Source organism: Exophiala spinifera, assembly GCF_000836115.1.
Source record: "Exophiala spinifera strain CBS 89968 unplaced genomic scaffold supercont1.3, whole genome shotgun sequence".
Lineage (NCBI taxonomy): Eukaryota > Fungi > Ascomycota > Eurotiomycetes > Chaetothyriales > Herpotrichiellaceae > Exophiala > Exophiala spinifera.
In genome coordinates this window covers 1,785,726-1,799,052 of record NW_015622515.1, presented here as the reverse complement: position 1 = coordinate 1,799,052, position 13,327 = coordinate 1,785,726, and the positions used below count along the sequence as shown (strand labels likewise).

Sequence of the window (13,327 nt, the reverse complement as noted above, 5' to 3'; positions counted from 1 at the left end):
CAATTCTTCGTTCAAAGCTTCATCGCTCGAGACTCCACAGTTTGACATCCTTTCTTCTCCCAACGACACCGCCTAGCCAACTTCCTCTACCCTCGATGCGCAGATTCACCCCCCTGGATGCTGACGACCACTGAGCCAACGCACCAGCGACACCGGACTCGTCATCTTTGGGCACCCGGATCCAGGCGTTGGGACCTTCAACCTTCAAAATGTCAATGGGGATGGCTGTGCCTGTCAACCCGAGATACTGTTGCAACGCAGCGGTCAGGTATGAGCGGGTCGTGATCTCGTCCAGGTCTAGGTTCTGCGCCGTGTCTTGAGGAGATAGCGCTCTGAGCGAGAGATGGAGATATGCATATGGTGGGTTTCGTAGCGTGAATGTGGTGGCTGTGGCGGTCATTTTTCGAGTTCTAGGAATTGACTCTCCCGAAGGTACTTGCGTGAAGTAGGAAATCGAGCAACGAGGCGAGGAAAGAGAGGTACACCTAGCGTGCCCCCTTTTAACGTGTTGGACCTTGATGGGGAAATGGTTGGATTCAATCTACGGTCCTCGTACGAAGTGAGACGGAACAAATCAGCAAATGGCACAGGCGATTCCTGGAAGCAGTCTTTCAATCGATAGTATGCTCCTAAGACATTCAGTAAAATTGAATGATAGGCAGAGTAGTTTCCGCCCGCTCGTCTGTGCTTACTGAGAATGCTAAGGAAGAAAACCATAGATCTATCTCTGAAGGATGAGCCAGAGCGGCATCACCGTATTTCCCGATTGGGCGTAGGCGTGTGCTGTTAACCGGTTAAACTACAACCTTGGCAAAGATTTCCCAATGTGAATCTTCTGCTCGGGCTCTCAAGCTTCGGATTCACTTACGACACCTTTTCGCCAGCAACAGCTGGGCCAGACATTGCAGCAATGACGGCTGCTCGTCTGTCTCCGGCGGCGAGCCTACTGCGCAACTCGAAGCTTTTCGCCCTTCCTACTGCCCTCTCAGTTCCACCGACCGAACCTACCTCTGAACCTGTCGTGTCTTCAGACACAGCGACCACTCCCTATCCACTCCGAGCAGCACTCGAAACTCCCAGGTCGACCTTGTTCAAAGGTGATTGGGGTCTCAAGCGAGCTCTGCCGGTCTCGACCACGACCAAATCTGGCACGCCGACCGTTAGAATCCTGCGAGGCATCGATACTCCTGAGCACGTTGCCGATTTTGAGTCTGCGGCCGACCATGTGCTTACCCTACGGAAGTACCAAGAGCTTAATCTTCGAGTGACTCTTCCCGCCACCAGGGATAAGAGGCACTATGAACGCACGAGTGCTTTCGATCCAGAAATCGACCATACCGCGGAGGTGCCGTTGACGCTGAAAGGGAAGAACGGCCCAGTATCATGGTTGGACAAATCACCTGCCGAGCGTGCCGCAGAACTGCCCAAGCATCTCCGAGACACGCTCGAAAAGGCCACGAAAGACAATCCTGAGTCGAACTCAGCATCAGCCACCTCAGAGTCCAGCTTGTCGCCAGCGAGACTGTCTAGACGACGGTGGAGATATTTGGGTCCGTACCTGGCCGGTCTTAACGGTGCAGAATTTGAAGCGTTCTTGGGCCAGATCACAAGAGCAAAGAAGGCAGAATTCCGAAAACACGTAGAACGACACCTGATCAACCAGCGGATAGCTCAACGTCGTGCAGAGGCTCTGGAAAGCGGCGAGACTGGCGAGACTGGTCCTGCCGATGACACGAGCGTGAAGGTTACCGAAGAGGACGTTGACGAGCACCTTCGCCAACTACGTTCTGAACCCAGCAAGTTCGCACCGCTGATAGTCGAGTTCTTCGATCTTGCTGACGGACCCAAAACTTCCGTCATGAACAGAGAACCATGGCACTACGGACGTGATACGATAGCTGCCGATCAATACAAGGAGTCTGGGCCCCCTCGAACACATCCTTCTGCTGGCTTGTCGTATCTCAGGTCGGAGTCATTTGCCCAGAACGATGTCATTGTTGGGCCCAGAGACACTCGACCTCCAGTGCCAGCCCGCTTATTGAAGACGATCCAGATCGGCCAGCAGAGATCAATTCCGAATGTCGGCATGGCTGGTTTCGTGATTCCACAGCCCCATTGGAGCGAGTTGCGTGATCGTCCCTGGCAGTGGCAATCAGTCAAGGACGGTCCCAAGTTGGTAGTCCAGCCTGTTTCTGCTGCAGTTTCACAAAGTGGAAAAGTGGAAATCAACACGAAGCTCATGAAAGATTGGTATCTCGAGGATGATGTTCCAGTTGAGATCACTGAACGCCGACGTGCAGGGACAAACACGACGCGGCCGGCCCCTGCCACGCAGGTCAGGCCCTTGGACAGACTTTTTAAGAGGCAGTCTACTGTAGCGAGATCTACACCGGCACCGAGTCAGGATATCAGTGAAGAGTTGAACGAGATGACGCGCCGAGCTACTCAGAATCTGGCAAATAGGTCTGCGTAGGGTTGTAAGAACACCTTTTGTACTATGTATAGAAATTAAATCTTCTCATGGCCATTCATCTGTCTGGGGTGTCTAGTCCTACTAGCAGAGTGACCTCTATCTTACAGATCTCATTTGGAGGGTGAAGTATTTTGTTAGAGTCTGACGAAGTTCCAAACCTCCTTTTTTCAGGCGATTGAATGATGATTGTGCAAGTGACTTGGGAAATTATGCTCTTGTCAGACTGCACCTTTTAGTCACTTTGGTGAGGCACAAGAACCGTGGTGAGGCTTACATAATGGCCTCTTGGCCATGTTTCCGGCACTGCGCCAAGACATCCACATTCGCAAAATTCCCAAGGTGCGCCCACTGTGTCTGGGGGCTCATTTCACGCACACACCCTACCTTACACTTCTTTCGACCTTTTTCACACACCTCCCTCGATCTCAACAACAACGCCAGATCGATCAAGCCGTCAAGATGGGTCGCGTCCGAACAAAGGTACATTCTTCTTCTGCACATTCGTGTTCCATCCATGGTTCTTGCTCGAGAGAGACTAACGTCCTCTTTCTAGACCGTCAAGAAGTCCGCCAAGGTCATCATCGAGCGGTACTACCCCAAGCTCACTCTCGACTTCGAGACCAACAAGCGCATATGCGATGAGATTGCGATCATCCCGTCGAAGCGTCTTCGCAACAAGGTGCGTGCGTTTCTTTTTTTTCCCCCTTATGGAGGAGGATACGTGTATTTGGTTGGGGTTGGGGTCTCGTCCTCTTCTTCGCGGGGGGGAGGGGCAACGAACTCTTCTTTAGGACGAGAGAAAACGAGGGCAGATATCCGAACACGTTTCCGCGCAATGTCTTGAAAATCCAATGCTGACGGGGTCGTCTTCTGGTTACAGATCGCAGGCTACACCACGCACTTGATGAAGCGTATCCAACGTGGACCGGTCCGAGGCATCTCCTTCAAGCTCCAGGAAGAAGAGCGCGAGCGCAAGGATCAGTACGTGCCCGAGATCTCGGCCTTGGACTTCACCCAGAACACCGAGAGCGGCCAGCTGGACGTCGACTCGGACACCAAGGACCTCCTGAAGAGCATGGGCTTCGACTCGATCCCGGTCAACGTCGTGCCTGTCGTCCAGCAGCAACAGCAGGAACGTGGCGGACGTAGAGTGTTCGGCGCGGGTCGATAAACGACAGGAAACAAGAAACGGCAACCTTCTCTCCCTCTCTTCGTCTCACCACCGGGTGGATTGTTCCAGAGAGACAGGAGGAGTTTCAAAATGATCAAATCAACGTTATATTGATTCTGGATCTGGGCCGACTGAATGAATCTTGCGCGATCGAAGTTGAGGATGGAGATTCGAGATTTGAGGTTGCAAATTGGGGGGCCGGCGAGCCTCGAGGCCGTCGCACGCATTCTCGCTGAGGTCGATGAGGTGAAAAATTACGATTCCCTTTTTTTTCATTTCGAAGACGGTGGGGAAAGGAAAAGTGGACAGAAAACGTGTTGAAAGATGAGAATTCCCATCGAGTGTTATTACCTGTGTGAACCGCCTCGTCTCCGCTGGCTTCGCACAAAGGTACACTCACCCACCCACCCACGCACAAACCTCGATGCGAGATGCAGCTGTGGAAGTGCCTACCGCTGCAGCAAGAGAAAAATAAAAAAAAACCAATTCCACAAGACAAAAGGTGTCGCCTAGTCCTATTCCATGGACGAAGCTTGATTGCCAAAACAGCTCACTCTTCTTTTCACCCCCTTCCCCTCCCCCTGTTGACTTGCGTGAACGTGGTCGTGTACGTGTACGTGTGCGTGTATCTGTGCGTTTACGATTGTGCAAGCCAAGCCAGTATGTGTGTGCGCAATGCAAAGCAACCAGGTGTGGGTGTGTATGTATGCAAGCAAAGCTGGTGTGCGCATAAGTAATACGAGTACACCAGCAAAAGGCTCAATGAGTCTTTCTCTGTCTGTCTCTCTCTACTTGACCCCATCATGTCGCCACCTCAAGGGGGCCGATGATCAGAGAACCATAAAAGAAGCACTCGTGGTCTCCTTTTTTTTGTCCCTCAATGTCATGACAATAAACCATTTATCAGATTTAACGTTAGCATTTCAAAGAAAAAAGAACCTAAAAGTCATTTTCCACGTTTTTGTTTGAAACCAATTCAATTCAGTCCACTCCAGACGTCGGTCGAGTTCAGTTCAAACGAATTAAATAATGAAAACCCAGGCCCGAAAAACGCCATCGCCATGCACACTGTACATATACCAAAAAAGGCCTCAATTCATACTGAGACCCGTCTTATCATCGATCACTGCAGCGGAATCTGATATAAGCCTCTTTTCATCGTACAAGAACGGTCGCTCTCATTGTTCATTACCGCAAGCCGGAGAAAATCAACCCTCGGTAATCAAATCAATCAGCTTTCCCATTCGAACCTCCCAGTAGACCTTCCTTGCCATCGAGATTGAAATAGCCGCTACTGTTCCGGCTGAGACTTCTCTTGATAGTTGTTCCATTCTTCAAAACATAAAGCAACAGGACCACGCTGACAATCAGAATGGCAAAAGAGAAATATGGATGATAAGTGCCAAAGTTTCGAATCTGGAAGAAAACATTCTCAAACGTGCCAATTGTGGACTTTGGCGTAAGCTTGGGCGGGTTGGCAATGATCCTGTTCAACGTCTCAAGGATCGAGGTTCGGGAGGGTACAATAAAGGCCCCCGAGTCTGTGACATCCCAGTAACGTCGGTTCTGTGAGGTACACGTTAGTTTGAATTCAGACGCACAGAGCTGAACGTGTGGACAGGTCTAGGTAACTTACATCTTCATCGTTGATGATCACACGTTCACCCTTCGAGACATCAACGCCATAGGTTGAGCGTAGCCATCTCTCCCAGAATACCCCATCAACCCACGCGAAACTGACTTGTTTGCGAAAGGACTCTTCGGTGATACTGATGACACGACTCTTGGCCTGTCTCAAAGCTCGCTGGTCATTGCGATCTTCGGCCTCCTCGATACGGAGCTGCTTTGAGTCCCGCAATTCCTGCCGTTCTAGCTGGAAAGCTTGCGTTTGCTTGTCCATCCATTCAAGCGCAGCATTTTTTAGCTCACGTCGTGATTGCAAAAACTCATCAGGGCGATCACGGCTCAGAACGCCCATGACAACGTACTTGCCTGCCATGATCTCTCTTGCATTTGCTGGACTCAACTCCGGCACTAGCGGGAGCCAGACCGATTGCATCCACGTAAGGACACGTCGGAAGTCCCTCATATCCTTGGGAGCAAGAGCGTTATAGTACGTCGGTCGTCCATCGCGAGAAACAAGCAACCTAGGCCATGTTGAAATCTTGAAGCGGCTGGCCAGAATCTCTGAGTCTGTCTTGACAATTTTCGCATGTCCGATCAAGCTCAGTGTCAGCCGGTCCATAGCAGCAAAATCTTCCGATGTGGTGGCATCGTCAAAGAAATAGACAAAGATCACTTCCTCGGTCTCTTCCATTTCTTTGAAGCCGTTGGCATCCACATACTTGATGTCACTGTCCAACGCTTTGTTGGAGAAGGAAAGAAGATCGCCCAGGCCTCGAAGTCCTTCGTACTCGACTCGTTCTCCGCCGCGGAAGAAGTAAATGGTGGGATACCCACTGACCTTGGCATCCTTGCAAAGTCGAGGAGACTGTTCGCAGTTGACCTCTCCAATGTTTAGCTTGCCTTCCATCTCGCGAGCCAATTCAGACCAGGTGGGTGCAAGATGCTGGCAATGGGAACACCAGGGAACGTAAAACTTTATGAACCAAGGATCCTGGGAGGTGGTGACGAGTTTCTGGAATGACTCTGGAGTCAATGGGACAGAGACACCTTGGGGGTTCGCCATGAGTCCTGACTTGGCACTGTTCTGACGGCCCAGTCTTGCGGTCTCAGAAGCCAACATAGCAGATGTTGTTTCGGCCGGGTGCTGTTTGTTCTGCTTAGAACCCGCAGCAACTCCTGCAGCGGCGTCTTTGTCCTTTGCAAGAGGTACTTCAGGGGAAGCTCCACGGTCGACACTCTTAGCGCCAGCCTTTGGCACCTTGACACCTCCTCGCGGTCTCGATCCAGGTTTGATTTGTTCAAGTTTCTCTTCGACATAGTTGCTGAAGCCGTCCATCGATTTTTCACCCGTATACTTCTCAACAAGCACGCCGTCTTTGTAGAGCAGGAACGTCGGCCATGCGCGCACACCATTGTTCATGCAGGCGTCACCGTACGCTACACAGTTAAGGGAGGCGAAATGGAAATTGTAGTATCCATGAAAGCTGTTTGGAGAGGAGAGGTCTGGTTGACCAGACTTTGTCAGTCCATCAAGAGGATCGGATGTCGCATAGAACTCGTAAAGCGTCTGCCAGTGAGGTGCGATGGCTTTACAATGCACGCAATGCGGCGAGTAATGTTTGACCCACCTGCGAAGTGCCTGTCAGTAATTGTCGATTGCTTCGTAGTAGAGCCCATACCAGTAGCCATCTTTTATCGTCTCTGCGAATTTGCTTCCTTCTATCTCTACCATAGGAGGTACCTTGATTCCGTTGAAAACTGTGTATTCGACTGCCTCTCCTCCCTCCGCCGGAGTCTCTCCCGAGACTGCATCATCTGATAATACATTTCCTGGTTTGGGCGAACCTGGCGGTGCTGCAAAAGATGTCGTGAAAACGGCGGCTAGCGCCCATGCCAGCAATGCTGGCCTCATATTGGGAGTTGACCAGCGATGGCCCGATCAACGGGTAGGTAAAAGGTGTCTTTGGGCTTGAGGATGCTGCAAGGGAACAAGGCCGACAATCGTGCAGGCGCAACGCGAGGTGACAGGAATCGCGAGAATCAGAGGAGAGCGTAGTGCGATACTCCGCAATAGAACAAGGAATAGAAGGTGGAAACAATGCTCAAATAGAGGCTCAATGGGAGTTTGCAGGATGGCGAGATGGTGAGAGAGACACTTTGTACGGGGTTTGGATCTGCAACGTCGCGCGGTGTCTGTGCTTTACCCCTTGCGGCCTGTCGCTGCTTTTAGCCGAAACAGGAGTCCACCAGAGGGACATAAGTACCACTTCGATCAGTCTTGTGTACGGCGTGTCCAAGCATCTCAGGCAGATATCTAGGTAGGTCCTTATCTATCAACCGTATCAGAGGAAGTTCACCCGCGAACGCAAGGAGTCTAGGGGTTTGAGATGGCGTTTCCCAAATCGTCCAGGCTCTTTTGCCCTTCAAGGGTCTGCTCCCCAGGCGTGTTCGCTCGACGTTATTCTCAACAGCAGCACAAGGTCGCGGCTCTCCTCTCACAGCCCTTGCCAAAGGGTACATGGGACAGTCATATGCATGTCGTTGACCCAGACCGCTACACATTGGCCCCTGACGCCAAATACAGGCCTCATGCCCATACGTTAGAAGATGCAAAGGCCTTCTACTCTCAGCTTGGCATACAAAATATGGTTCTTGTCCAACCATCCATATACGGAAATGACAACTCATGCATGCTCGATGCATTACGAGAGCTGACGCCTCGACATGGCCGAGCTGTTGTCGGACTCGACCCGCGCGCAATCGATCATTCTACTATGCAGAAGTGGCACGCCCTCGGTGTCAGGGGAGCCCGACTCAATCTGGTGTCTGTAGGCAGAGAAGTCACCGAGTCAGAACTCCGTAGCGAGTTGCAAGCCTATGCGCGGGTCCTCAAGCCCTTGGACTGGGTAGTGCAACTTTATATTCCACTTAGGCTCGCGACACCTTTGGAGAAGATCGTGCCAGACCTGGGGGTGAAGGTCTGTGTAGATCATTTCGGCTGGCCAACTATGCCAGATCCATCTGATCCTTCGCAAGCTACTTCGCCTTTCCAAATGACCGGATTCGAGTCACTTGTTTCGCTCTTGCAAAAGCAGACATGGGTTAAGCTGTCGGCGCCGTACAGACTGTCGAAAGATCCTGACATGCGAGATATGGATCCGATTGGACAGGTTTTGATCAAAGAGGCCAGGGATCGAACTGTGTACGCCACGGATTGGCCACATACGAGGTTCGATGGCATTGACTCCGTACCATTCATTGAGAGGTGTTTTGAGTGGTGTGAGAATGACCCTGAACTCATAGAGAGACTCTTCAGAGACAATGCTGAGGAACTGTGGGATGCTTCACCTGTCAGGTGAAGTAGAAATAGAGAACGGCAGTAGTAATAACCCACGAATGACCTTGTCGTGAGAGGTCAAAAGTCAGCGGCTGGTGCGTGATTAGCGACGTCGCCTAGTTATCTCTTCGTGGCAAAGAGAGGTGGTCATTCTCAATCTCATTTAGGAAATTACAACTCGGAAAAGTCACTCGCCGGATCTTCTCAACCCAACTCCTTGCTAATTTGATGATATAGGTACATGATGTCAGAGGGTCGTCTAGTCGTACATTACAAAGAAGCCTTCGTAGTCCACTCTTCTTGACACCCATGCTTGGTGGGAGGATATTAATGCTCGTCCCCGGACGAACCATCATTGTCATTCGACACTGCCTGCCCGCTGGACAGCGTCCTCGTCTCCCCAAGGTTGACCTGCTTTGGCAATGCTCTGTTCTTACCGTGCTCATACTCGTCTGGCGCAGGCATTTTCAAGGGCATAATCGTGATACCGCGGTAACAAGTCGGTCTGCCCGACCTTGCCTTGGGTGCCGAAGGTGAAATGGACGGCGAGGGCGTCGGTCTCAACTGCGACACTGCGACCCAGCTTCTTAGGCAGGTTGATGGTCAGCCACTCCTCGTCCACAGTGTCCATTGGAAGGTTGTTAAGAACATCATCTGCCCACACTGCGATGAAATTGATGCTAAGGCGTTTATAATCTGTCAGCCAGGCCTTGCCCATTTTGTATCGATCTAGCTGGTCGTTGGCTAGGTTTTCCAGGAACGAATAATGTTCCTGCGCTGCAATCGCCCATGATTTTAGACCGGTCCCCCATGTCTTGTACTCGATCTCACTGACGGGAGTGCGGTGGATCGCCGTGTCGTTCTGCAGTCTTAGCCATCGATGTCCGTTGTAGGGCGGATCCTGATGGATGTCAAAGAAATAGTCGTCCGGACCGTTCCAGTAGGGGTACTTGGAGTAATGCCACGGTTTACGATCAGTAGATCTAACGGCATCCAGCAGTGGAGGATCATAGACGTCGAATTCGGGCAGGTAAGGGTGCATGGCCCCCATATGATAATGCACCCAGCCCATCAGGGGCGAATTGATGACGTTTGCGCTGACCAGGAGATATTCGGGGTGGGCGATCTTCATGGTCACGATGCGCGGGATCGTGTCGTCAGCGAGCCAGACCACGTCGTCGTCGATTTTGATATACAGATGGCCGGGTTCAAGATGGGACCATGCATAGCCGTAGCCGACGAAACCAACGCCCTCCAGCTCAATTTTCTTGTAGCGGGGAGAGGATGCGAGGATCTCATCCAAATATGCCAAGTCATCCTGCTTATCGGTGTTCTTGACCCAGTGGATTTCGTCCAGCCAGCCGCCATTATCAACCAGGTTGCGCTAAGAGTATGGGTTAGGGCATGCAGAATGGTTCGAAACCTAGAACATCTCACCTCCAAAAAGCATCGCAAGATCTCAACTCTGTTCTTTCTACCGAAAAAGACCAGTCCGACTACCTTGACACCTTCCGGCTTGATGAACTCTTTGACGCGAAGATCCTTTGTGAATTCCGTCTCAATGTGTGATGTGGGAAAGCTCATTTCGCCATAGTAATTCCGTCGATAGTGAGTAAATGAGATTACAAGGACCGCGAAGGTCAGAAAAGCAAGAATGCCGACAATCCAGCGGCGCCGTGAATATTTGCCATCAGAGTAGAGTCGAGAAATGGCCATGATGGAAGACTTTCAGACCGCTCGCAGCTGCGAAAAGCCTCCAGAATCGACACCAGGAACGCGAAGGGGTATTCGTTCTACCGCGCGGGCGGGGGAGACGATTGTATCACACCATTTTTCTGGGTTGATCGAAATGGCGGAATGAGTTGCTCCGTCTACGAGGTGCCTGTTTTCCAGGCAGTGAATAAGACGGGGAAGCGCCGAGTCAAAGACGGTCTCTTGCGCAACGAGGTGAAGTGCCAAAAACGAAGGAGAGAAACATACCTCCGGTCTTGTTGAGAAGACCTAGGGCTCTAGGCACAACGCTCAGGGTCTACTCGAACAAGACCACGGGAAAATGGTGAGGGCTGACCATTGGCAGGAAGCTAAGGCGATAGTAAAGTAATCGCCTCATGTCACATTGGCTTGGAGTTGAAGAGCCATTCCCAGAGGGTGGGTTAGTCTATCGCCGGTCCAGGAGGCAATTTGAAAGAGGGGAAGCTGCTCGAAGCGCAGATTGGGCGGTATCAGCGGGAGGCGGCCATGCACAGGGGCGCATTTCCCCGTAGCCTATAGGCTGATGAGGAAGATTTGGCTGGAATGCTGGACGATCAAGGGTTGAGGCTTAGAGTGGAGAGCCCAAAGTATCCGAGTTCAAATTGCCCAGCGGGCATGAGCAAGCGAGAAGCCCGAAAAAGTCACAGCGCCATCCTCATTGCGAGTAATCTTTCCAGCCTTGACTCTAGCATCTGTTTTACCAGGGGCGAAATCCAACGATTGTTCTCACTAAGCTATTGGCTTTGTAGACACTACTCCTGGAGGCTTGAAGCATTGAACGAGAGTCCGTGTTCGGAGCAAGCCACCGAATGCGGCTGGCGTGGGTTTGCAGCCGCCGCTCTCTTGTTGAGGAGGTGGTGAACGGAGATTTTATCTGGGTTAGCACGAGGCTCGCGTATCGTATGGGATTTACTCCGTACTACAATACGAGGTCGTCCAGTCCAGACCCAGCCAGATTCCCCAGACACGATCACACAGGGACTTGGGCTGCACATCGAGCTCCGGTGGCCTCACTCTCGGCCCTTATTGCGTGACGGGAGACAGCCTTGCCTTGGCATGTTCTTAGATAAGCAAGGCTGTGGTTGCGGTTGCCCGTGGACTCGCAGATTGAACTTTGCAAAACATCAACACGTATAACTCAACTCGAGGGCCTGCGATTTGATCCTCCGTGCGAAAACAGGTTTGAATATTCAGCTCACTCTCCTCTCGGATGCCTGGTAGGCTCTCTGCACCCTAGGCTTCCCGGTGCTGTTTCCCACATCTTTCAGCGCCAATTGCTCCTCGGCCATTGTACTATCTTGATTTCGGATACTCACATTTAGTGCTCTCGCATCACATCTGGTCTGTTCCCAAAAAGCCCAAGAACCGGAAATGATGCGTTTCACGGGGTCAACCGTTTTCGAACCCTTTGTCTGTGTTACCGTCACCGGCTTCCACAGTTGGGTATGCAATATTCCTCTTTGTTGTTGCTTCCAGTCTCAGCACAAAGAAATCACGTACATGCATATTAATAGTGTTGTCATGTTTCGATATCTTCTCTTGCGGTTTCTTCCCTGCTACAACATCGAGCTATTGCCCGAGACACTCATTACTAGGCACTCTTTGCAAAATTCGTAGTCTCACTCACAAACACTCCAGAACCACCATGCGGTCTCTCACTAGTTTCGCTGTCACTGCATTCCTAGTGGCAGCAATTCCCTTCACGGCAGCATCTGGACATGGCGACAACATGCGTCTCCGCTATGAGGCCTGCAGCCCAAGTCAGGATGGTAGCTGTTCCGGTTGCGGCGCTGACTATGTGCCCTGTGGTAGCGATACCTGCTACAACCCCAAGGCTGGCGAGACTTGCTGCTCAAGCGACTGTGAGTGATGTACCCTTTGCTACTGATATTTGTAGAGATGCTAAGACCACGCAGACGCATGTCCATCCGGTTTCAATTGCTCTACCACTGGATCCAAATGCCTTTCTGCAGACGGGAAGCGACATGCTTCTTTCAGATGCAGATATGGCGAAGACGACACCGATGATGACGACGACGATGGCATGTACAACACAACGTCGTCAATACTGTCCACTACCACTACGATCACCTCGACGACGACGAACACTGTTACTGTCAGTGCTTCCACCACCTCTTGCGCTCTGACCGGATCAACCACTGGACTTCCTCTTACAAGCTCTGTTGCTTCATATGGCAATACCACTACTATTGCGCTGAATACGACAACATCGACCTTGTCGGTGGCCAATGCCACTGGCGCCTCACCGACTGCCAACGTCACTTTCAATGCCACCAAAGGTCCTTCACCAACTATCAGTCCTCCCATTAATGGGTATAAAGGAGCCGCGGCAGGTCTGCAGGGTCGATCTTCGGTATCTTTGTTCGCTCTGGGCAGTTTGATTTTCATGTCGGCGTTGCTACTCTAGAAAACTGGGAGGTTGTCACGGGGACATGGACAAGCAAAAGGAGGACAGCATCCACAGTGGTACTAGGGAATAAATGATGGTCTGAAGAGGTTGGCCGTGGAAGGACAAGGCTGAAGACGGTGCATGCGGCGATTATGTAACGGCAAGATACCCGCTACTCGTACTAAACTTATTAGCCCACGAACACGTTGTTCCTCGACTTGACATGAGTTCCGATTTCCTGTATTTGCAAGGCTTAATCATCCGACGGCCGCTTACTGTTTTCCTGAATGGTCTCCATGTGCTGTAATGCTCGTAGAGTCTGGTGATATCGTGTGATATTGTGAGAGATGGTGGGGCAGATGGATTACCTCAGGCTGTGTCTTTCTGCCCTGCATCATAGTTTGGATTCTGCCGGAGCTTGCGAAATGCCCCTCCATCTCTCGCAGCATTTCGACGTAGACCACAACCAAAACACATTTATCTGTCTTCAACCACCGCGACTTTTTCCACTCTCTCTCTCTCTCACTTTCCTAACAATCTTCCCTACGACATCAAGTG

At 51.4% G+C, this 13,327-nt stretch overlaps 7 protein-coding genes across 7 annotated transcripts; 4 read left to right on the top strand and 3 right to left on the bottom strand.

Annotated features, from left to right (window-relative positions):
- Positions 1-19: 19 nt before the first annotated feature.
- Positions 20-400, bottom strand: PV08_04396 (uncharacterized protein; the record flags this gene model as incomplete). The annotated part of the gene is made up of 1 exon (XM_016378744.1): positions 20-400. One exon carries the CDS (start codon positions 398-400, stop codon positions 20-22), a length of 381 nt encoding a protein of 126 aa, XP_016237421.1.
- A 510-nt stretch (positions 401-910) lies between these two features.
- Positions 911-2,473, top strand: PV08_04395 (uncharacterized protein; the record flags this gene model as incomplete). The annotated part of the gene is made up of 1 exon (XM_016378743.1): positions 911-2,473. The coding sequence occupies one exon, from the start codon at positions 911-913 to the stop codon at positions 2,471-2,473; it is 1,563 nt and encodes a 520-aa protein (XP_016237420.1).
- Positions 2,474-2,932: 459 nt separating this feature from the next.
- PV08_04394 (40S ribosomal protein S17) lies at positions 2,933-3,644 on the top strand (the record flags this gene model as incomplete). The annotated part of the gene is made up of 3 exons (XM_016378742.1): positions 2,933-2,953; positions 3,027-3,152; positions 3,354-3,644. 3 exons carry the CDS (start codon positions 2,933-2,935, stop codon positions 3,642-3,644), a joined length of 438 nt encoding a protein of 145 aa, XP_016237419.1.
- A 1,227-nt stretch (positions 3,645-4,871) lies between these two features.
- Positions 4,872-7,182, bottom strand: PV08_04393 (protein disulfide-isomerase domain; the record flags this gene model as incomplete). Its single annotated transcript, XM_016378741.1, has 3 exons — positions 4,872-5,210; positions 5,281-6,898; positions 6,950-7,182. The coding sequence occupies 3 exons, from the start codon at positions 7,180-7,182 to the stop codon at positions 4,872-4,874; spliced, it is 2,190 nt and encodes a 729-aa protein (XP_016237418.1).
- A 475-nt stretch (positions 7,183-7,657) lies between these two features.
- On the top strand, positions 7,658-8,629 carry PV08_04392 (uncharacterized protein; the record flags this gene model as incomplete). The annotated part of the gene is made up of 1 exon (XM_016378740.1): positions 7,658-8,629. One exon carries the CDS (start codon positions 7,658-7,660, stop codon positions 8,627-8,629), a length of 972 nt encoding a protein of 323 aa, XP_016237417.1.
- A 420-nt stretch (positions 8,630-9,049) lies between these two features.
- PV08_04391 (uncharacterized protein) lies at positions 9,050-10,323 on the bottom strand (the record flags this gene model as incomplete). The annotated part of the gene is made up of 2 exons (XM_016378739.1): positions 9,050-9,991; positions 10,045-10,323. 2 exons carry the CDS (start codon positions 10,321-10,323, stop codon positions 9,050-9,052), a joined length of 1,221 nt encoding a protein of 406 aa, XP_016237416.1.
- A 1,681-nt stretch (positions 10,324-12,004) lies between these two features.
- On the top strand, positions 12,005-12,787 carry PV08_04390 (uncharacterized protein; the record flags this gene model as incomplete). Its single annotated transcript, XM_016378738.1, has 2 exons — positions 12,005-12,221; positions 12,276-12,787. The coding sequence occupies 2 exons, from the start codon at positions 12,005-12,007 to the stop codon at positions 12,785-12,787; spliced, it is 729 nt and encodes a 242-aa protein (XP_016237415.1).
- Positions 12,788-13,327: the final 540 nt, after the last annotated feature.